Genomic DNA, 23957 nt, shown 5'->3' with positions numbered 1-23957 from the left:
CTTTCCCTGTGATTCTGACCCCATTTCACCAGCAGGTTTAAACTATTCCGGAAAGCAAACAATATCTAAAGCCACCACCAAAGTGATTTTTTACTGGAACAGATATTTAAAATGAAAATAGAGAGAGACAGGCAAAACACTACTGTTCTCTGTCCGAGTCCACAGCAGTCAAAACTAAAAGCGAAAGCAAAAACAGCTCATAGCCACAGCTCAGCTCCACCCACAAAATGACATCACTGAAGCCATGTGATAAGACAAGAACGTGTCTTAAAGGGACACTCCCATGACAGGCATACAGACTTGAACGTTAACTCTCTCTCCACAGATGCTGCCAGACCTGCAGCATTTTTACAACATTCTGTTTTTATTTCATCTCTCTTCAAGTGCCATTTTTTGATTATCTGTCAGTTTGCCTTCAGAGTCCTTTCATCAATATGGTTCCTTATTCTGATTTTTAGTCTAGTTTCAGAACACTCCCTCCGAGCTTCACTTAATGCCACTCAACACATTCTGATTCTCCAATAGCTTTTTCATTATTCTAATCCTTATCAGTACTCTTTCAATTTTCATTGGTTTATAACCTACCTAGCCCGAACATCCTAAAACTATCAGCAGTTGTACCGTCTTAGTTTGGTGCTAGATTTCTGTTAACGTTATTAATGCAACGTCTTCTGTAAAATAATTGCTTCTAGTTTTCCAACTTTATTTCCCACGTGAATTGCAATTCATGCTTTTTATCCTTTTTGTTCAGTTATAAAGAAGGTATCTTTAACTCAATGCCTTCTCATTTATAACTTGACCGTTGAATTTTCGTATCTGATCAAAGCCTTTCATAATTCTGAAAGGTTCCAGGATAACGGACTCTTAACCTTCACTGCTCTAATGAAATGAGCAAAAGTATATCCAGTCTCCATTCAAAACCAAAGCTTTTTACCCTGGTAGCAGTCATTTTCTTCATGGCCTAAACATCCTTTCTCAACAGCACCCAACCCTTCCTCTACAAATATCTTCAATAAACCAGATTAACTGGTCATTCATCTTTGCTGTTTGTGGGACCTGGATGATGCAGAATGGTCACCATACTAACTATGTAATCAATACTGCTCAAAAATTATTTAACATGTAAAGTGCTTTGATCACCTGTTTTGTATATAATTGCAGAAGGAACTCAACAATAATCCTACTCCCAATTAGTGCCATTGATTATTAAAAACATTTGTAATTTTGAGTCCAGTTTTACTTTTAACTATTGTACAATAAATCCTCACTTAACATTGTAGTTGCGTTCCTGAAAAGTGCAGCTTTATACGACAATAAGCAAATCAGATTTTCCCATTACAACCAACGTAAAAGTTGTAGGTTCTGTTGGACCTTTATCAGAAAAGCATAAGAACGTTATACCCTGTAATTGGAACTACTTTACATCCCTAAATTCCTATATTTTGTAAATGAAATAAATTAAATATGCTCACTGTCCAGCTCGCTGCTTCCCCCTTTTCCCAACTCAGCGTCTCTTCTGCTTCCTGACCCTCCCTCGCCAAAACCCCACTATGAGCAAGGATTCAGAAGTGGCGAGAAACAGGAGGAACAGCATTGAGCTGTAGGATTGTAGAGGTAAGCCACAAGCTGGACAGATGGGGAGAGGGAAGGTCAGAAACAATAGAGAGGATCGGTTTGAGGGAAGGTCGGCAGTGGGAGGGAATATTGACAGCAGCGGAGAGGGCTAGGGAGAAGGAAAGGCTGCTCCAACATAGTACTGATTGAGTCACATGGCCCTCCGTCAGACCCAGCGTGAAACATTAAAATGAAACTTGTGATGCTAAACAAGAAAAAGGAAGCTATTAACTTGTCAACACAGAAATGAAACAACTTAAAACTGGGGCTTACTGTATTTACAAACTCAAAAAGTGTACCCAGCAACTATAATTACTAAATCAGTAATTACAGAACTAAGATTTAATATCTAAATTAGTAATTACAGAACTAAATATAATTACTAAATCAGTAATTATAGAACAATAATTTTGAGCAATCCCTTATCTCAACACCATGTAATACTTTTGTAGTGCATTAGGATATACTGGCCAGGGGAGGGGTTTAGTGGGGGAATGAAGTGTACATTTACCAAAATGGTACCTGGATGAAATGACAAAGAAATGGCACAACCAGGGTTGTATTCCCTATCATTTAGAATTGAAGGCGTCTTATGATCGAGGTTAGAGAAATATAGAGGCAATACCTAGGGTAGATAGAAATTATTCCTGCTGGTGGAGGAGTCTCAGGTGAGGGTGGGGGGGGGGGGGGGGGCATAATCTAATAATTAGGAACAGAATTTCCAGGAATGAAATGAGGAGACACTCCTTCACATAAAGGATGATTGAAGCTTGGAACTCTCACCTGCCAGGTCAATCGTTAATATTCAATCTCAGATTTTTGTTAACCAAAGATATTATGTGGAGTTATGTCATAAATCACGAATAATTTCAATGAATGCTGGAAGAAGCTTAAAGGGCTAAATGAACAAACCTTCTGTTTTAATATGGTTCAGAATTGCAAAACAAAGTTGAATAAATCTCCATAAATCCATGGCTAGGAATAAGACCAAGATCAATCTGACTACTTTGGAATACTGTCGTCGATGAATGGCATTCTTCATTTTTTAAAAAATACATTAGGAGCGTAATCCGTGACATGAATTTCTGTTTGAGAAGCATTTATTTATCTCAAGTGGCACAAAACCTATTAATTTCAGAGCAGGATTATTAATTAAAATGATGAATCCATTGTATATTATATAATGTATTGTGTAATACTGCACAGAAATAAAAGATTTCTCCAAGTTGTCTTTCATTCAATTTCAAGTTATGCAGCCGATAACTTTACAGATACTTTGAGACAAATGAAATCCATAGAATCCCTGCAATGCAGACGGAGGCCAGACGGCTCAGCATTTTTATTTCTGATTTCCAGCATCCACAGCATTTTGCTTTGGTACCAGTTATTTACATTAATTGGGCATGACATGGGATTTACTTCACTTCAAATATCTTACCAGGAAAGATTACAGTTTTTTTTTTTTAAAAACTTGTTTTTATTCAAAATTTTACAGAATTTTTACAAAACCACTCCCAAAAGAAGGAAAGAAAAAATAAAAATAAAAATTAACAACTTAACAAAACAAGGTGGGATAACTACAATTTACAAGAGAAATCTAACCACAGCCCATACAGTCCCGTCCCCCCCCGCCCCACGGTTTGCTGCTGCTGACCTCCTCACTTAACGTTCCACGAGAAAGTTAAGGAACGGTTGCCACCTCCTGGAGAACCCCAGCAAGGACCCTCTCTCAAGAAAGATTACACAGTTAACGGAGCAGGTCTCCAAAACAAATGTCTTTCAGTGGTTCCTTCAAATATCGATCCAATTATTCGACTGCATCTACTTCCCTGGACAGTTGATAACGTGCATTTCACCACCCTCTGCCGTGAGTAACTAACATTGAATGGCTCACCTTCCCTCTCCCCACGTTCCTTCATTCTAGATATGATGAGAATCTCAAAACATATTATCCGGTTTCAATGTACTCATTCCTTCGGCATCTTCAGTGTTTCAGACATAAACAACATAGATGACCACGTGGGGGGTAGGATCAGGAAGTTTGTGGATGACACAAAGATTGGCCGGGTGGTTAACAGTGAGGCCGAGTGTCGTCGGTTACAGGAAGATATAGATGGGACGGTCAAACGGACAGAAAAGTGGCAGATGGAATTTAACCCTGAAAAGCGAGAGATGATACACTTTGGAAGGAGTAATTTAACAAGGAAGTATTCGATGAATGGCCTGACACTGGGAAGTACCGAGGAACAAAGGGACCTTGGCGTGTTTTTCCATAGATCTCTGAAAGCAGAAGGGCAGGTTAATAGTGTGGTGAAAAAGGCATACGGGACACTTGCCTTTATCAATCGAGGCATACATTTCAAAAGCAGGGAGGTCACGTTGGAGTTGTATGCAATGTTGGGGAGGTCACAGCTGGAGTGCTGTGTGTAATTCTGGTCGCCACATTATCGTAAGGGTGTGATTGCACTGGAGGGGGTACGGAGGTGATTCACCAGAATGTTGCCAGGGATGGAACACACAAGTTATGAATAGAGGTTGGATAGGCTTGTGTTGTTTTCGCTGGACCAGAGAAGACTGAGGGACGACCTGATCGAGGTGTACAAGATTATGAGGGGCATGGACATTATGAGGGGAATTATGAGGATCAGCTGTTCCCCTTAGTTGAAGGGTCAGTTCTGAGGGGACACAAGTTCAAGGTGAGTGGCAGGAGGTTTAGGGGGGATTGGAGGAAAAACTTTTTTACCCAGAGGGTGGTGATGGTCTGGAACGCACGGCCTGGGAGGGTGGTCGAGGCAGGTTGCCTCACATCCTTTAAAAAGTACCCGATTGGGCACTTGGGACGTCATAACATTTAAGGTTATGCCCAAGTGATGGCAAATGGGAATAGATAGGTAGGTCAGGTGTTTTTCATGCGTCGGTGCAGACACTATTATTCTGGGATTTCCAGAGTTAAGGGTTCTTGGCTCTTGAACCTCAGTTTCCTTAAATGAGGTTAGCTTGGTTGCCCTGTCCCGCTCTACCTCCAGCAACTAGTTTTCCGTGCTGTGGCATGCACCCACAATCCTATGTAGTACTGCAGGCATTGGTGCAAAAAGCACACTGCCTGCTAATCACATTTTATGTCAACAGGTCACAAGTCATCACAATGTTTGCATGTCTCTATTATCCACATGACTCAAAACCTCTGGTGTACTGTTTACAATGGTCTTAATGTGCCTCCTTGAACTTTGCAGGCTGCATCACTGGCTCATGAAAAATATAAGAGAGAGTCCTAGGCATTCCAGACTCAAGAGTGTTCTGTTGACAGGGGGGGGGGCTGGTTACATCAGTTGGCAGTACCTGAAAGTATTAGTCATGTCAACAAAATTACAGGATCATCCATCTTCCAACAAAAACCGTATCAGTTCTGCATGATCTTATCCCGCATAGCATCTCAGCTACGACCCACTTTGTGGGATCAATGGAACTGACAGTGATTGATTATTTAAAGTTGAACACAGCTTAGGCTATGATACAACAATTATTAAATGAGCTCCACAAGAGCAAGGGCAGGTCATTCAGCCGATTATTCCTGTTCCAGCAATTCTACTAGATCATGACTGATCTGTTCCAAAGTCTACCCGCTCATCCTTGCTGAGGAACCTGGGTGAGTAGTAAGAAAGGTTTGACCAAAACAGGGTCAAGTGTGGTGTCCTGGGTTGCTTCGGTGACCATGAAGGACTGTTAGGAAGCCTAGAAATGCTCAGCAGACGTGACCGAAGATAATGTACCACCCAGAATATCTCAACGGTTGTTCTGCTAGACGAAGGCTGCAGCATAACAAAACCCCCATCATCTTAGTTTCTTTAGCATTGGATCAAGGTTTAATTTTGTCAAGACACGCATGAAAGCTGGTGTGCAATGGTTTCTCCACATAGATGTCATGCACAGGCCGTTTCCTTGTGGCACACCTCTCCAGTCCTTTTGCAACCAGCAAATGGCGACATGAGGAGTGCGACGCCTGGAAGTTGCGAGAACAATATATGACCAGACAACGCACATGACAACAAATACCCTACATGCCATAAAGTCTGCAGGTCCTGAATTGGCCTCACCAGCCAGCTTTGGGCTCATGGAAAGGAATATCCTTACTTGCTTGCGTGGGATGCTCCTTTAATCTGTCTTTACTTATTATCCCTCCATATCCTTATTCAGCAAAATTCTATTGATCACAATCATGAATAACTCAATTGTATCAGCATTCACAGTTTAGTTGGCGGGGTGGTGCTATTTGGAAGAATCTTAATCTTCATGAGAGAGGCATAGAAACATGGAAAACAGGAGCAGGCCATTTGGCCCTTTGAACCTGCTAAGCCATTCAATGTGATCATGGCTGATCATTTCAAATCACTAACCTGTTCCCTTTATCCCCCAATATTTATTCATCCCTTTAGCCCTAAGAGCTGTATCCAACTCCTTCTTCAAAACATATACTGTGGGATTTGCCTTTGGCGGGATCCTCTGCTTCGCAGGCAGCGCACCATGCCCGCGGATTTCCCGACATCATGGGGGTGGCAACAATGGGGAAGTCCCCCCCCACCGGCCGGCTGCGGGAACGGAGAGAATCCCGATGCCGGCAGAGGTGCACCATGCTGGAAAGCGGGGCTGGCAGGACAGAGAATTCCGCCCAGTGTTTTGGCCTCAGCTACTTTCTGCGATAGCAGATTCCATAGACTCACCACTCTCTGGGTGAAGATATTTCTCCTCATTTCAGTCCTAAGTGGTTTACCCTGTATCCTTAGATTGTAATACCTGGTTGTGGACAACCGCACCATGGGGAAGATCTATCCTGCATCTATCCTGTCTAGTCCTGTTAAAATGTTATAGGTATCTATGAGATCCCCCTCATTCTTTAAACTCCAGAAAACATAATCCTGATACATCAGTCCCACCAGCCGATGAATCAGTCCAGTAAACATTTACTGCACTCTCTTGAGAGCAAGAGCATCCTTCCTCAGATAAGGAGGCCAAAACTGCACACAATATTCCAGGTGTGGTCTAACCAAGGCCCTGTATAATTGCAGCAAGACATCCCCGCTCCTGTACTCAAATCCTCTTGCTTTGAAGGCCAGCATACCATCTGCTTTCTTTACCGCCTGCTGCATCTGCATGCCTATCTTCAGTGACTGGTGTACGGGGACACACAGTTCTGGTTGCACATTCCCCTCTTTAAATCTATAGCCATTAAGATGGTAATCTGCCTTCCTGTTTTTGCTACTGTCGTGTTATTCACCCTGGGGTAAACGGACTGCAACAGGATGCAGGTGAACTGTAAAGCATACACCAAACGTAGGCATTGGTTCAATACGATTTATTGAACTGCTGTAACAATGCACACAGCTGGCTGTGGGTTGACACTCGACTACTCAAAGTGTACTAACTCTGACTAACTGGACCAGGCTAGCTCTGATCCACGTGCAGCAGGTGCTGACTGATATATACACCCTGCCTGTCACTACAGTTGTCACCAGTGGAAAGAGGCGGAGTGCTGATGCCTCATGTGTTTTATAGTTGGAAATCCCCCTAGGGTGTTCTGTATGGTGATTGGTTGTGTTCTGTCCCGTATGTTGATTGGCTAACGTGGGTGTCTGTCACTGCCTGTTTTTACCTCATGATGTGCATGGGTGCATATTATGACATCCCCTCTTTTAAAAAAAAATTTGTCGGTTGCTTAGAGCATATAAGACATATTTACAGATATAACTATTTACAGCAAATGGCGAGTGAATGCATATGTACATGTAAGGTACATGCAGATACAGAACAATATGCACAAAGGAAATATTTATAAGTCCAGTCTCTGGGGCTGGCATCGGATCCTTGTCGACCGCCTGAGAGGTGGAGGTGGGAACAACGGTGCCATGACAGGCGGGATTGCAGCCAGATTGGTGGCCTCTTGGAGCGAGGTGTCCGGAAAAGGCATAACAACAGCTGGGAACGTGAGATCCGGTGGTGAGCAGGCACATTTGCGTAGTGCCCTTCTGTTGCGCCGGACAATGGATCCATCAGCCATGCGAACCACGAACGACCTGGGAGCAGCCTGTTGAACAACAACAGCGGAGCTGACCATGCCGACTCCTTCAAATCCTGCCATTGTTTTTCAAATGATCTGCCATTGAATCTTTTACAACGGACTACCGCATTTGCCCCACTACCGACGTCAGACTAACGAGTCTATAATTCCTTGCTTTCTCTCTACCACCATTTTTAAATAATGGGGCTACACTAGCTTCCACTTCAGCAAATACTCCTTCTCGGACATCTGTACCGGTCCTGCCCAGGCGTAACCTGTCCAGTTTGTACAGGTCCCACCATTCCAGAACCGGCCCCAATGTCCCAAAAATCTGAAACCCTCCTCCTCATACCATCTCCTCTGTCATGTATTCATCCAACATAATTGTGCTATTTCTGCTCTGACTAGCATGTGGTACTGGTAGCGATCCTGAGATCATAACATCGGAGGTCCTACTTTTCAACTTAATTCCTAACTTACTATATTCTGCTTTTCAGACCTCATCCCTTTTTTTTTTAAAACCAATGCCGTTTGGAGCAATGTGTACCATGACCACTGGCTGTTCACTCTTCCCCTCCAGAATGTCCTGTAGCTGCTTGGAGACATCCTTGATGCTAGCACCAGGGAGGCAACATACCATCTTCGTTCCGGCCACAGAAACCCCATTCTATTCTCTTTACAAGTGAATCCCCTTTGGAGAAAGGGGCGGTGTCAGCAATTTACGGGCTTATTCTGGGTGAAGATACGGTATCACTGGATGGGATTAAGGCAAAGTGGGAGGAAGAGTTGGGGATAGCACGGAGGGGGGTGAATGCCTCAACTTCTTGCGCAAGGTTGGGGCTGATACAGTTGAAAGCGGTGTATAGGACACAGCTCACAAGGGCGAGGAGGAGCCGACTTTTTGAGGGGGTGATGTCACCTCAGAAGCACATGCTGCTCACAACCTCATTCTTTCTTGCACTCCTTTATCCTCCTTACCCTATATTCGGTCTTGCGCTCTTTTATCCTCCCATCTCCGCTTTCCAAGAGGAAATAAATTCTCTGCAAATATCTTGGTGGTTTTTTTTTTTGCTATCGTTTTTTACACCTCGATTAGCCTTGAACCTTCTAAAGTGAAAGAAGAGGTTTATGCAGCCTGTCCCCAAATCTACCCTTCATACCTGGTATCATCCTGATGCGTGTTGTCACCCATTTATAATCTTTCCTGATGGGCAGCGTCCAAATTCACACATGGTGTCTGATCAAAGCACTGCCAAACTGAAGGATCATGTCCATATTTTTGTGCTCCAACTCTCTTGAAATAAAGGCCAATATTCTATTAGCCTTTTTGATTTTTTTATACATGTGCACTAGATTTTAATGATGAATATTACGCCTAATCTCTCCTCCATTGCTCCAAATTTCGTACTATTAACAAAACATTCGGATCTATCTTCTTTGAATTGTGCTATTTTGTATTGAACACTTATTATTCATCCAATATCAAGTTATTGATCCATTTGTGATAACTTAAGTTCGTAATCAACTAGCCTCTGACTGCATAACACTGTAACGGAAGACTTTCTATTTACACGTTAAACTATTTTCTTTGTGTCTGTAGTGATTCATACGGAATAGAAATTATTTGCAGAGGAACTAAGCACAGAGCTGATTGATAGGACTATGTCCTTTTACATCAGCAGCTTTAAGCAAGATGACCAAACAAATAGAACATCTGGACACCTTTCTAAACTTCTGGCATCACAAAAAAGCTCTAGACCACAAGCTCAATCCATTATTCCTACAACCTGGTTGCTGACAGAAAAATAACAAATCATAAATTATCTTGCAACTGTCAAGTGTTTTTATTGTCTCAAACAAACCAAAGGATTTATGGCATTTTCACCATAAACGCAAGATATATTCAATTCTTCAATGATGATCATGAAACCGGTATGTCTGCTACACTTGAATAGTGCTCTATGTTTTCATAGGTACAGAGTTGAGTAGAAATGGGTACACTGCTAAATAAGGCCATATTTAGTAAAAAGTGAATAAATGTTGCCACAGTCCCAGAGGATGATATAGGCTGCTCTCCCCATTGAGAGATGACCGTTGGTGCTTTAAACTGAAGGTCACCAAACATCAGACGAGGGGCAAGGTTCAGAAGGCAAGGACTTCATGAATAACCACAGCCAGTAAGGGAATTTAACTCAGGCTGTGGTTGTGGGGCTGAGACCCACGCAGACATGGGGAGAATGTGCAAACTCCACAGAGACTCAGGACCAGGATTGAACCCGGGTCCTCAGCGGCGTGAGGTGGCAGTGCTAACCACTGTGCCACCCCAGCCAACTGAGCTAACCGACCCCTCTCATATCCAGTACATTTTAAGCAATAGGTGCAAAACAACTAGATTCATTTTGAAAGAATACTACAAAATTAACAAACAATGCTAAAAAAAAAAAACTTACCTTCGCAAGATCACCAAATGATCGGTCAGAATAGAAGCAGCAACAAGACGCGAATAGATCTTTTCAACAAGAACTGCATCTAGTTCTTACCATGCACTCCCATCATACATGAAAAATTTATAAATGGAGGTCAGTTAAATATTTTATAAGTAACATGATTCATAAAGCACGGTCCCGATTAAGTTTCAGGATTAATCTAGTTAATAGCACTAGTTGCACAACCGTTAAAGAAAGCACAGCATCAACACATCAAGAGCTGTCCACTTCCACGCTTGTTTGAGGATGCTTCGTATTTAATGGAAAAGTTTAAAGAGGCACTGATAAACACAGCAGCATAATGGCATAATTGGCATTGAAAATAATTTAATTTAGGGCTGAAATCTTAAAAATATTGCATCACTTTGCACAGAACATTGGAGAGCATTAAACTCTTCAGTTCCTTTGGGAAACAGCAGCAACCCCTTCAATCAATTCTGCTGTACAATTGATGAAGAAACTTGCTCAGGCAGCACAAGGAATCTTTATATTTATGGAAAACTAAAAGATTTAGGATGCAAGATCTGGAGGCTTCGTTGAATCCGGTCCAATGAATCCAGCCCAATTAAACTACACAAGTTTTGAGAATTGAATGGTTGGTTTGGCCATGTCAAAGGGCATTTTAAGAGTCAATCATATGGGTTTCATGGTACTCATTAGACTTGTAATTCCAGATTTTGTTGAATTCACATTTCACCACCTACCATGGTTGGATTCGAACCTGGGTCCCCAGAGCATTGCCTTGGGTCTTTGGATTATGAGGCCAGCGACAGCACCACTACGCCACTGCTTCCTTCTCTACAAATGCTAATCTGGATGAACTTCACAGTAACTCCCAGGTAGAAGTGTGAAGTATTAATACCCTCTCTTGCTTCACTTACAGATATTATAATTTAGGATCGGACTCAAAGGTCTCATGTTCTTCAAAATTATCAAGTTAGTACTGAGCGCTGCTGGAGATGAACATCTTTTGGATCTTAAACCATGGCCCTCCAGCCTCCTAATTTTCAACAATATTCTTGGGCAGCCACAGGCGGTATTGTAGCCTGAAACTTGCCATTCCAGAAAACCCATGACTGAGATGGGCTAGTGATTCCTTCCTTGGGGGAATCCTACCCTCATTTGTGTATAGAAATGGGACATTCATACAACTTTAATATTGTAAAACATTTCTGAGAACTTCAAAAAGATGCAAAAGCGCACACCAAACATTTGTGGGGGTCAGGACAGACTCCCAAACACTTAGTTGAAGAGGTGAATTTTGCAATTGCTTTCATAGATTTGGGAGGGAGTCCCGGTAGTTGGGGCCAGACCCTGAAGGCTTTGGCAGCAATGATGGAGCAGAGAAATTGGGATAGAGGGGCCCAGAAGAGCTGCAGTACTGACGTTACGGTGAAGGAAGATGATTTTTAATTATGATGCATAGGACCACAAGATGGGGCAAGTGAGTTTTAGTGCAGAACAGAAATTAAGCACTGGAATTTTTGATGTTGGGTATAGAGACTTGGGAGGACAAGGAGAATGCTGGGGGAGAAAACAGATGGGAAAGGCAGACACAAGGATTTCAACTCCTTTTTCCACCAGCTGTCCTTAATTGGAGGTACTCTTGAACGCAACTGATGTGTTGGGTAGGCTGGGTCGATGTGGACTGCACTTGATGCAGTGTAGTGAGAGACAGACCTCCAACACTTGATTAGATGCAACGCGGTTTTATTTAACATCTAAACTATTATACATGGGTTAACACTATGCTGACTTGACTGGAGACCTGGGGCGACATTCTCCGACCCCCCGCTGGGTCGGAGAATCGCCGGGGGCTGGCGTGAATCCCGCCCCTGCCGGTTGCCGAATTCTCCGGCACCGGAGATTTGGCGGGGGCGGGAATCACGCAGCGCCGGAATCGCGCCACGCCGGTTGGCGGGCGCCCCCACAGCGATTCTACGGCCCGGATGGGCCGAAGTCCCGCTGCTAGGATGCCTGTCCCGCTGGCGTGGATTAAACCACCTCTCTTACCGGCGGGACAAAGCGGCGCGGGCGGGCTCCGGGGTCCTAGGGGGGGGGCGCGGGGTGATCTAGCCCCAGGGGGTGCCCCCACGGTGGCCTGGCCCGCGATCGGGGCCCACCGATCCGCCGGCGGGCCTGTGCCGTGGGGGCACTCTTTTCCTTCCGCCTTCGCCACGGTCTCCACCATGGCGGAGGCGGAAGAGACTCCCTCCACTGCACATGCGCGGGAATGCTGTGAGCGGCCGCTAACGCTCCCGCGCATGCATCGCCCGGAGATGTCATTTCAGCGCCAGCTGGCGGGGCACCAACGGCCTATTCCACCAGCTGGCGGGGCGGAAATTAGTCCGGCACGGGCCTAGCCCCTCAAGGTTGGGGCTGGGCCCCCCAAGATGCGGAGGATTCCGCACCTTTGGGGCGGCGCGATGCCCGACTGATTTGCGCTGTTTTTAGCGCCGGTCGGCGGACATTGCGCCGATACCGGAGAATTTCGCCCCTGGGGCGGGATTCTCCGACCCCCCCCCCCCCCGCCAGGTCGGAGAATCGCTAGGGGGCGGCATGAATCCCGCACCCACCGACCGCCGAATTCTCCGGCGCCGGAGATTCGGCGGGGGCGGGAATCGCGCCACGCCGGTTGGCGGCCCCCCCCTCCCCCCAGTGATTTTCCGGCCCGCGATGGGCTGAAGTCCCGCTGCTGTCATGCCAGTCCCGCCGGTGGGAATTAAACCACCTCTCTTACCGGCGCACTGGTGGCGCGGGCAGGCGGGTCCTGGGGGGGGGGCACGGGGCGATCTGGCCCCGGAGGGTGCACCCACGGTGGCCTGGCCCGCGGGCGGGTCTGTGCCGTGGGGGCACTCTTTTACTAGGCGTCGGCCGTGTAGGTCGCCGCGATGGCCGACGGATAGGTGACCCCCCCCCCTTGCGCATGCGCGGGGATGACGTCAGCAGATGCTGACGCTCCCGCGCATGCGCGGACTCCCGCCGGCCGACGAAGTCCCGGCTGGTGTGGCACCAAAGGCCTTTACCATCGGCCGGAGGCGCGCCAACCATTCCGGCGCGGGCCTAGCCCCTCAAGGTGAGGGCTTGGCCCGTAAAGATGCGGAGAAATCCACACCTTTAGGGCGGCCCGACGCCTGAATGGTTCCCGCCACTCCATCCCGCCTGGACCCCCACCCCGCCCGGTAGGGGTGTATCCCGCCCCTGATACTAGCCTAACCAGACTTACCAGCTACCACATGGTGTTTGCACTGGCCAGCTCACTAACTCTGACTGTCTCAGAGGCTAGGTCCCGAGAGAGCGGGAAAACTGGTGCCCTCTGGCTTTATAGTGGTCGTGTCCTGTCTGGTGATTGGCTGCTCGGTTGTGCGCGCTTACTGGTCATCCTGTGTGTCAATCACTGCCTGTCTGCACTCCATTGTATACATAGATATATATTATGGCATCTCTCCCCCTTTTATTTATTCATTTTTGTTCTGTATTATGTGTGTTAAGATAATAAATATTAAAGTGCATGAGCGTGTGGATGTGCATACGTGCGTGACTATATACAGAATGTACTAAAATGATCTTATGTACACAGGAAGGTGTCGCTAGTGCAGATATAGGGCAGATGAAATGGTAACAAAGATATTTACAGAGGTCAAAACGATAAGGTAACACAGTTGTGCAAAAGTTCAATCTATAAGTTTAGTCTCTGCGGCGGGCGACGAATTCTGGGGTTGACCGCCTCAAGGGTGGATCAGGGGCCGTCTGCACTTGGATAGGCGGGACCGCCGCCAATGCGGTGGTCGGAGAGGTTGGCAGGATTGCTGGTAGATCGATGGCCTCGTGGTAGGGCACGTCCGGAGGAAGCATTGAGAGAGGCGGGACATCATGGTTAGGTGGCGGGCGTGGAACTCTGCGCAGCACCCGTCATTTGCGTCGTAGGAAGGAGCCATCAGCCATGCGGATGAGGAACGATCTCTGGGCCACTTGATTGACTACCACAGCTGTGGCGGACCAGCTGCCGTCAGGCAACTGCACGCCATTGTATGCATAGATATGTATTATGACAACAACCTCTTAATGGGATTTCCCTTGCAAGACCGTGTCACTAAAAGCAAGGATGGCATCCAATTGCTACACTGCCTCACAAACCGGAATCTTCTGGAATGTGTAAATTAGTGCTGCATTCGGGGAGCTTCACCTCTGGGTTTCATTTGAAATTGAAGCCACATGTGTCCACTGCAGCACTTTGTAACGCATGCGGCATTTTAGTATTTTTGATTCCTTAATTTTGGGGTGGTGGGGCAAAGTATTCATATTTTATTATTTTGTATCCTGTACATAATGAACTCCCTCCGTTTTATGAGAAGATTATAAATATATGAAATCTATATTGAGGTGAATTACAATCGGACTCGATTGTAAAATAGATGCTTGGAGTTGAAATTAAGAAATGTATTAAATTTCGTCACACCGCTCATTAATAATTGCAAAACTTCTTTGAATCTGAAAATAAGAAAATATCTAAATTCCTGTTTGACAATGCCGGATAGCTTAAATGATTAAAACCTTGCTCCAGGTAAATTGCTTTGTTGACTTTTGATCTGTGGTATTTGATGTACAAAGCCATCGAATCATTTCTTCAAAATGTCAGAAGAAAATTGATTACTGAACATAAATGACTGCATAAAAAAACAAAGTGCTGGCAAAACACATCTGGCAGCACCTGTGGAGAGAGGAACAGAGTTTGAATCCAGTATGACTCTCCTATGGAATAAATCATAGATCATAGAATTTACAGTGCACAAGGAGGCCATTCGACCCATCGAGTCTGCACTGGCTCTTGGAAAGAGCACCCTACCCAAGCCCACACCTCCACCCTATCCCCATAACCCAGTAGCCCCACCCAATACTAAGGGCAATTTTGGACACTAAATGATTGCATTTTAGCGGAGTAATAATACTACTTTTGTAAAATGGCACAGTCATCGAGACACATTTATTTTCCATTCTTAATGGTCAGAGAATCTTAGTTCTTAATCGTATTTCAGTATGTAGTCCATCATCACCATCCAAGCAGTTCCCAAAATCTATATTTGTTATTATGACAATTCAAAGAACATGTGCGAGACGATTTTGGATAAACAACATTTTATTGCGGCGGGATTTTCTGGCCGTTCACACTGGTGGAATCTGATGGCGCGCCTCCACCATGGGTTTTGTGGCGGAGAGGGGTGCGTTGACAACACCGCCACGAGCGAGCCCCCTCCCCGGGTGGGGGTGGGGGGGGGGAATCCCGCCCATACACATTTGTGGCACCCGTTTTGTTTGATGATGTTACATAATTTCCAAGTAGAGGATATTTATAGTTTTAATTATAATAGATATTAGCTACCATTTGTATACAAGCCCACCTGTTTCCAAAGACCATTGGAAGAGATGTTTGACAATACATGAAAACAACAGTTGGTTCAGCTTAATTATTAAACGTGGTGCCTCCGTATGTACCAATGGATAAACTAGAGAATGAGGGAGAAGGGAATAAGACCATGATAACATGGTAAAATGGTGCACTCCTTCCCATGTAGTGAGTGCTCGCCCAGCACACGAGAATATAGTGATACAATCTTTGCGCTATGTTCGGGCGTGCACCAGAACACATCTCCCCCAACTCCAATTATACCCGAGGCATCAATTGTTATGTTCCTTGTATTGTTTTCTAAGATAGCCAAAGTTGCACTGTTTACAAAGAATATCGAGCTATATGTTTAAACCAAAGCTAGTTTATTTTACACGACTCGAAATGGTTTGCCCACTCTACTGAGTAACAGCTAACAAAATAATAGTATTGAATCAATGCGACAGTAATTAAGTCTCTCATTAATACAACCTACATTCTAACTCAACCTCACACTATCCCTCTTCATCAACTTCTCCAACAGGTTCTCGAACAGTTTCTCCCAGAATGCTTAGAGATGCAGCCTTTTATAAGACTACACAGTGATGCCATCTCGTGTTGATATACATGAGCATCATCTTGTTAACCCTTTACTCTCCTTAGATTATACATATCATACATCAATAACATGTTATTTTTAAAAACATAATCTTTATTGTCACAAGTAGGCTTACATTGCAATGAAATTACTGTGAAAAGCCCCTAGTCGCCACATTCCGGCACCTGTTCGGGTACACAGAGGGAGAATTCAGAATGTCCAAATTACCTAACAGCACGTCTTTCGGGACTAGTGGGAGGAAACAGGAGCACCCGGAGGAAACCCATGCCAACACGGGGAGAACGTGCAGACTCCGCACAGACAGTGACCCAGCCGGGAATCGAACCTGGGACCCTGGTGCTGTGATGCCGTGCAGCCCTGACGCCCTTTTCTCAGGTACAACACCTGACTGTACTTTTGCAGGAACCAGTCAATGATTCTTTAACCCCAAAATGATGAAGAAAAAAAACCAGAAAAAATTTGCAAGAACATTCGTTCTAAGAAGATATTTTTCGTATAACCAGAAGACGCAACAAATTTCCAGAATTGTACAGAGCGATCATCATTCCACACATTTACATCGAGCACCAGAAAATGTTCATGCAGTGGGTTCAGATTACAATCATTGCAGTTAGCACCTCCCAACACATCAGCAATGACGGGAAAAAAAGATATTACCAAGTGCAGAGGCTCTCAGGATAACAGGATACCAGAGTATAGCCATGTGTACATGGTCCCATGGCACATATCCTTCAGCACAAGACAAATAAGGAAAAAGCTGTTCATTCGGAACCTCAGTCAGCCTCCCAAGATGTTCAGGCCAAGAAGGAATATCCAAAGCATAGGTGAGCAAGAGGATACCGCTCTCAGTAAGACATGACTTGGCGTTGTACACGCTCATAAACAGGAGCCAGCAAACCAAGGATATCCACACTGTGCCAAGACTTGCTACACAACTGACCACACTCCTATCAAGCCACATCGGAAGCACCGCTCTGGCCCCGTCGACACCAGAAAACCAGCAACACCCTCCACCAAAGAAACCCCACAAACGAGAAGAAGAATTGTCAAGATACCCACCAAGTCATGAGGGGTACAACTCTCCCCCCTCGATCCAATAAGGGAAACCCCTGAGACTCAATATACCAAATTGGGCCTTGTATCAGCATCCTACCTGGTTTAGCACAGTGGGCTAAATAGCTGGCTTGTAATGCAGAACAAGGCCAGCAGCGCGGGTTCAATTACCGTACCAGCCTCCCCGAACAAGTGCTGGAATGTGGCGACTTAGGGGCTTTTCACAGTAACTTCATTGAAGCCTACTTGTGACAAAGCGATTATTATTACTACCTAGAACTGAAAGGAAACCCACAGAGGAACACCAGGATTAGCCAAAGAATGCCAGACAAGGTCCAGTATTGTGTACCTTCGCAAAAGGGATACTAGGGGCAGAACAGCGTAGCTTCACCAGAAACAGGACACAGGGACATAGGAACAGGAGTAGGCCTTTCAGCTCCTCAAGCCTGTCCCACCATTCAATGAGATCATGTCTGATCTGGGGCCTAACTCCATATACCAGCCTTTGGCACATATCCCTTAATATCTTTGCTAAACAACAGCTTCAACTGCTGTTTGTGAGAGAGAGTTCCAAACCGCCATCACCCTTTGAGGGAAGAAGTTCTTCTGCATATCTCTCCTGAATGGTCTAGCCCTTAATTTTAGAGTATGGCACCTAGTTTTAGAATTTCCAACCAGTGGAAATAGGGAAATAGTTTATCTTTACCTACCCTGTTTTTCCCTGTTAATATGTTGAAAACTTCAACCAGATCACCCCTTAACCTTCTAAATTCTAGCGAAAACAGATCTAACTTGAGTAATATCTCCTTGTCACTCAGCCCCTCTGATGCAAGTATCATTTTTGTAAACCTACATTGCAAGACACTGCCTCCTCAGGGGAGCCAAAGTCTTAAAAAGAGGACATTCGGAAGTCTCTATATTAGACCACTTGAAGGAGGGAGTCTAATTCCCTCACCCAGCCTACCCTCAAACTGAAGCAAGTTTCCAACAACACCAATCCACAGCACTCCAGACTGTCACTCAAACCCTGCAGCCCATCGGTTACTACCTCTCCAGTGGAACCAGTGAAAAGCAGAGTAGGAGGCATCTAAAGGGGACAACTCTGGAAGGGGTGACCTACTCTATCACCCAATATACTCTCCACCCGACCCAGGTACACACAGTTACTTCTCCTTAATCCAGCCAATCAAGTGAATACCGCCACTACCCATGCAGCCAAGTGAATATTAAAGACTAATCAAATAAGGATTAGCCAACCAGACCCATTACACACTTTCCCCCGAATCCAACTCCAGAGATGCCAATCACAAAGAAGAATCATAAGGAATCCAGTCCTCTTTGGAATATATGGGGCTCGATTCTCCAAGCCTCCACGCCAAAAACACTTCCGGCGAATGGCCGTCAAACCGGAAATTCCGACCAGCACCGCTCCCACAATTCTCCGTTCCCGGGAGAATCGCTTGAGGATCGCACAAACAAGTGGCGGCGGTAGGGGGCCATTGACAGAGCCCCCCGGCGATTCTCCGCACGCAACTGCCCCTATCGGCTGTCGGGAACGTCAGGTGGCGGCTACGGACTCAGTCCGCGGCCGCCCTGGGGCGGGGGGGGAATCATTCACGGGGGGCGGCCTCATGGACGGCCAGGGGTGCGGTCGGATGTCTCAGACCCGCGGGCGTGATCTCACGGGAGCCTACATTTATGGTGCCGCTCCTCGGTCCGAGTCCGCCATGTCGCACGGGGCGGCCGCCACAGGCCGCCGCTGTGCGCATGTGCGGACTCCCAACCGGAAGTGCAGGGCCCCGTATCCGCAGCCAGAGCTGTGAGAAGCACTCTGGGGCTCTGCCAGCCTCCTGCAGATGGGTGCATCACTCAGGACTTTCTTAAGGAAAGTCCAGAGTGAAAAGCCAGCGACATAGCCCCATTATTGGAGAATCCAGCCCAAGATCTGTCCGGACCTTCATAAGAGAGAGCATGGATTTCATAATCTTAAAGTAACAAAAAGGCAGAAGGAAAATACGACATAGACCAGGGCCTTTCCTCACTAATAATGACGACTTACGTGGCCATATGGGGGCTTTCTGCACTGTAGGGATTCAATGAACCCTAGAATCCCTTACAGATAATTTAGCAACAGTGGAGGTATCAAAAGAGTTGGGTGTGTGGTTGAGCTGGGTGTCATCAGCACATTGTGAAAACCCATGCGCTTCAAGATGATGTTTTTGAGGAGCGGCAGGTGGTTGAGAATTAGGAGAGGGGCAAGGGGTAGATTCTTGGGGGACACAAAGGTAACAGTGTAAGAATAGGAAGATAAATTATTGCAAATGAGAGCTGGATAAGAATGGAACAAGTGAGAGCAGTCCAGCTGGACAAGGGTGGAGATGTGCTGGAGTAAGATGGTGTTGTCAACCGTGTCAAAGACTGCGGACAAGTTGAGGATGATGAAGATTACCTTTTTCACAGTCACATAGGATGCAATGTTTGAATTTGGGGAGAGCTTTTTGGTTACTGTGGCAGTGGTGAAAACCTGATAGAGGGGGCACGGTAGCACAGTGGTTAGCACAGTTGCTTTACAGCTCCAGTGTCCCAGATTCGATTCCCAGCTTGGGTCACTGTCTGTGCGGAGTTTGCACTTTCTCCTCGTGTCTGCGTGGGTTTCCTCCGGGTGCGCCGGTTTCCTCCATAAGTGCAAAGATGTGCAGGTTAGGTGGATTGGCCGTGCTAAATTGCCCCTTAGTGTCCAAAAAGGTTGGGTGGGGTTGTTGGGTTACGGGGATGGGGTGGAGGGGTGGATTTAGATAGGGTGCTCTTTGCAAAGGCCGGTGCAGACTTGATGGGCCAAATGGCCTCCTTCTGACTAAGTTCTATGAATACAGTCAGACCTCCAGTTCCGGGTTAGATGGGTGATGGCAACACATTCAAGGACTCCAGGAAAAAGAGAACTTATATAATGGTGCTGTCGTTTGCAAGGACAGTGTGGTCAAAGGGTGCTTTTTTTGAGGAATTGTGAGATTATGGCAGGTTTAAAAAGGAGAGAGGGACAACACCTGAAGAGGGGGATCCTTTAACCATGTCAGTCACCATGGGAATCAGAAGGGGAACTTGAAAGAGATGAAGAAACAAATACCCTGGATTTTTCCTGCGATTTTACATAAATTAATGTTAATGCAGCTTTTCTCTAACAATTCAAACAAACTAGACAACAACAGAAACTATTCTAATCTGTAATAAATGCAAAAAAGCAAACTTAAGAAATTAATGGTATTGCACAAAGAACACTTGAAATAAAATATAAACTTGCATTTAAAAAAAAAAGATAATAGCATAAAAATAGGAGAGTAGGCAATTTGGTGCATCATGTCTTCTCCGATATTCAGCAAGATGATGGCTGATCTGACTGTAGCCTTAATGGCACTTTGTCCCCCATAGCTCAGGCAGCATAGTGGCAAGCACTGCAGCCTCACAGCGCCAGGGACCCTGGTTCAATTTTGGCCTTGGGTGACTGTGTGGAGTTTGCGCGTTCTCTCTGTGTCTGCGTGTGTTTCCTCCCACAGTCCTAAAGATGTGGCTGGGTGGGGTTACGGGGATAGGGTGAGGGAGCGGGCCTAGGTTGGGTGCTTCTTCAGAGGACCGGCACAGACTGGATGTGCTGAATGGCCTCTTTCTGCACTGTAAGGATTCAATGAACCCTAGAATCCCTTACATATCAAAAAACAGGTTAACGCAGCTTTGAGCATATTCAGGACACCCTCCACTGCGCCCTGTGGAAGAGAATTCCAAAGACTAATGGCTGCTTCAGAAATTCCCCCACATTTCCATCTTAAATGGGAGACCCCTAACTGTGCCCGCTAGTTCTTTAGTCCATCACAAATGAAACATCCTCTCGGTATCTACATTATCAAGCCCCCTCGGAACCTTATGTTTCAATAAGATCTTCTTTAATTCTTCTAAACCCCAATAAGTATAGGCCCAACATTTTCAATGTTTTCCTCATAAAATAACCCCTTCATCCCAGGAATCAGCTTGGTGAATCTTTCCTGAATTGTTTCCCATTCAATTATATCCTTCCACAAGAAAGACCAAAACTGTAAACAATATCCCAAGTGCAGTCTCCATGTCTGTAACAAGAATTCCCTGCTTTTATACTCCATCAACTGTTGATTTTAAAAAATGATGGTTTAATTGGAATTGTATAAAAAACAGTCCATAGACAAAGAAAAATTAGTCTCTCTTTTTAAAAAAAAAGAAAAATGCTGTCCCTAACAAATATTAATAGCTTGCGAGGTCCAAGGGGCCAAAAGACTGAAAGTGGTTAATAATAAACATGGACTTGGATGATTAAACAGAACAAAGCAAGGAGAAGGAAGCACACATCTATATACATACAAACACCCAGGTGAATCAACAGTATTTCAATTTGGAAGCTTCAGATTTCTTGGAACTGAACAAGCTGGAATTAACAATCGCCAGGAATATTTGCTCCAAACTGCAACTACAAATTCTGTGTTACCTGACACAGTTGCAATATAGTAAGGATGGCAGTCTTTCATGACTTTTCTCTCCATAACCGATCATCCGCAATTTATTTGTAAATGTCACCGCCAAATGCATCGGTAACAGATATTGCAGGCATTCCATTTTGACCTTGGATAAAAAAATCAGTCTGGGTGTGCATGGAAATGATCAATTTAAAAAGCTGACGTCTATGGAATGCCCATATAATTTCTCATTTATTACACAAAACAATTGGTGCTGTCTCTCCATACTATACTAAATATAGACAAAATACCACCAAATGCACAGGAACACCAATGGCTTACAAATCAACGCTGAAGATGATGAAATGCAAGATTTGTGCAGCTAGCTCATCAACAGGAAACTATTTTTTGATTTATCATCAGAAAGCCATAAAATATCTGCACATCGAGATTCAAATTCTAAGATGTGCAATATCTCCCATTGCTCTTAGTGAGTTTGACATGCATTTGTTTTTCACTACATCAAGCTAAAAATGTACGACAGCTTCTTGATTAAAGAATCCCCCATTCCTCACTCCCCCCCCCCCCCCCCCCGTGTTCAAGATTATTTGACCCCTCAGGTTACAGATTTTGTTCTAAAACGGTTCAGTATATTTTCAAAATGTACAAGATTATTTGGTGTCAAGATATATTATGCAAATTGTCATCCTTACCCTTGGCTATATGCTCATGCATTTGCCACAACGTTTTGCAATGAGCCACTAAGTTAGACAGTCCCCATAAGCTTTAAAATGTGGCTTTGACGGCTAATCGCATTATTACAGCATACCTGGCTGCAACCATCTTATACGCTACCTTGTACATTATAAGTTATTTTTAAGCATTTCTAGCACAAGTGGAAAACAAAACGTCCATTATTGCATTAACTAGAGGCCAGTTGCTACAGCTGTTTAAATCATTGAAAAGGGCTTCCAGTCACCAGATGACTCTATGTCCATCTCTTAATGCTATTACCCACTAACTATTCAAGACATAACCTGTTATATGTTGCAGAAATATATGGGGTAACTGTGTACTTACAAATGACAATGTCTACGGGCCATTTTGAAGCCGTGTCACCTTGATAATCAAATAAAAAGCAGAGCTGGTTGATTGGGTTATTTCCAAAAACTAATCACTGGACTTCCACATTTCTTCCAGCTAAATTAAAAGGGTGAACCTAACAGAGGGGCTTGATGCAACCACAGAACAACTGCATCAGCTGCATACAGCACTGGGTTAAGACATGAACGGGTTACAATATTTCATCAAGAGCTCGGTGTTGTGCCATATATTCCAAGCTATTGAAAATAATTTTCCCCCAAATAAACAAGGTAATCATTTAATTTACACTAATCAAATATTTAAGTAATGCAGTCACATATTAATCTATTTTTCCACCTCTGTTGAACCAAAGTAGTTCAGTCCAAAATAGTGACTGTTGATTGGTGTTTCATCACCATGGAAACCACAGTTATCTGTTGAGGCAAATCATAGTCCCTTTGACACTGGCAAATCAATTTATAGGCATCCACTACGTAACAAGTGGTGATATATTTTGGTTTGATGAACAATTGGATAACTAGCAAGGCTGAGGAAGATGAATTTTAAAATCCTTGAGGTTTCAATTACAGCAATTATTTAGAAAATCTTTCCAACTTACAGAGTGAAAAGATAGTATGTTAGAACCCATTATATTTACAGGTATAAAGCAGTTGTCAAAATTGTGCTCGTTTTAATTCCACATCGACATTTCTTTTACTTGATGCATGAGCAGTTTTTTCTTCTCATTATCACAGCTGCTGTAATTCCCTATAGCTGCTCAAATCAAATACAGTATTTCACTGTTCACCTCGCTACTGATAAAACTGAGAGACAGAAAATGCGTGTGTTTTATGGTATATCATAAAAAAGTCTCTTTATATAATAAAATCATAACATTTGGCATAGTGGTAATGTCAGTGGACCAGTAATCCAGAGCAAGATCCAAGGAGCAGGGTTCAAATCCCACCACGCAGATGGTGAAATTTGAATTCAATAAAAATTTGGAATTGAAAAGTCTAACGATGACTATGAAACCATTATCGATTGTTATAATATGTCCTTTGGGAAAGGAACCCTGTTGTCCTTACATGGCCTACGTAACTCCGGAACCACAGCAATGTGGTCGACTCTCAAATGCCTTCTGAAATGGAGGACAGTTAGGTATGGGCGACAAAATGTTGGCCCAGCCTGC

At 44.6% G+C, this 23957-nt stretch overlaps 1 protein-coding gene across 3 annotated transcripts in view; it reads right to left on the bottom strand.

Moving 5' to 3' along the window:
• Positions 1 to 23957, bottom strand: part of iqsec1b (IQ motif and Sec7 domain ArfGEF 1b) — a 659149-nt gene that overhangs the window by 287729 nt on the left and 347463 nt on the right. The window contains exon 1 of one of the 3 annotated variants that reach the window (XM_072472549.1): positions 22763 to 22882. The exons of the other annotated variants lie outside the window; for them this stretch is intronic. Within the exon in view, the coding sequence (XP_072328650.1) occupies positions 22763 to 22785 (23 nt within the window). The 5' untranslated portion in view covers positions 22786 to 22882. Of the gene's footprint in view, positions 1 to 22762; positions 22883 to 23957 lie in introns of those variants that run through there. 3 annotated transcript variants of the gene reach the window in all.

The sequence above is a fragment of the Scyliorhinus torazame genome, chromosome 13, assembly GCF_047496885.1.
Source record: "Scyliorhinus torazame isolate Kashiwa2021f chromosome 13, sScyTor2.1, whole genome shotgun sequence".
Lineage (NCBI taxonomy): Eukaryota > Metazoa > Chordata > Chondrichthyes > Carcharhiniformes > Scyliorhinidae > Scyliorhinus > Scyliorhinus torazame.
Note: the sequence above shows the minus strand (reverse complement) of the source record. Positions and strands in the feature narration are given on the sequence as shown.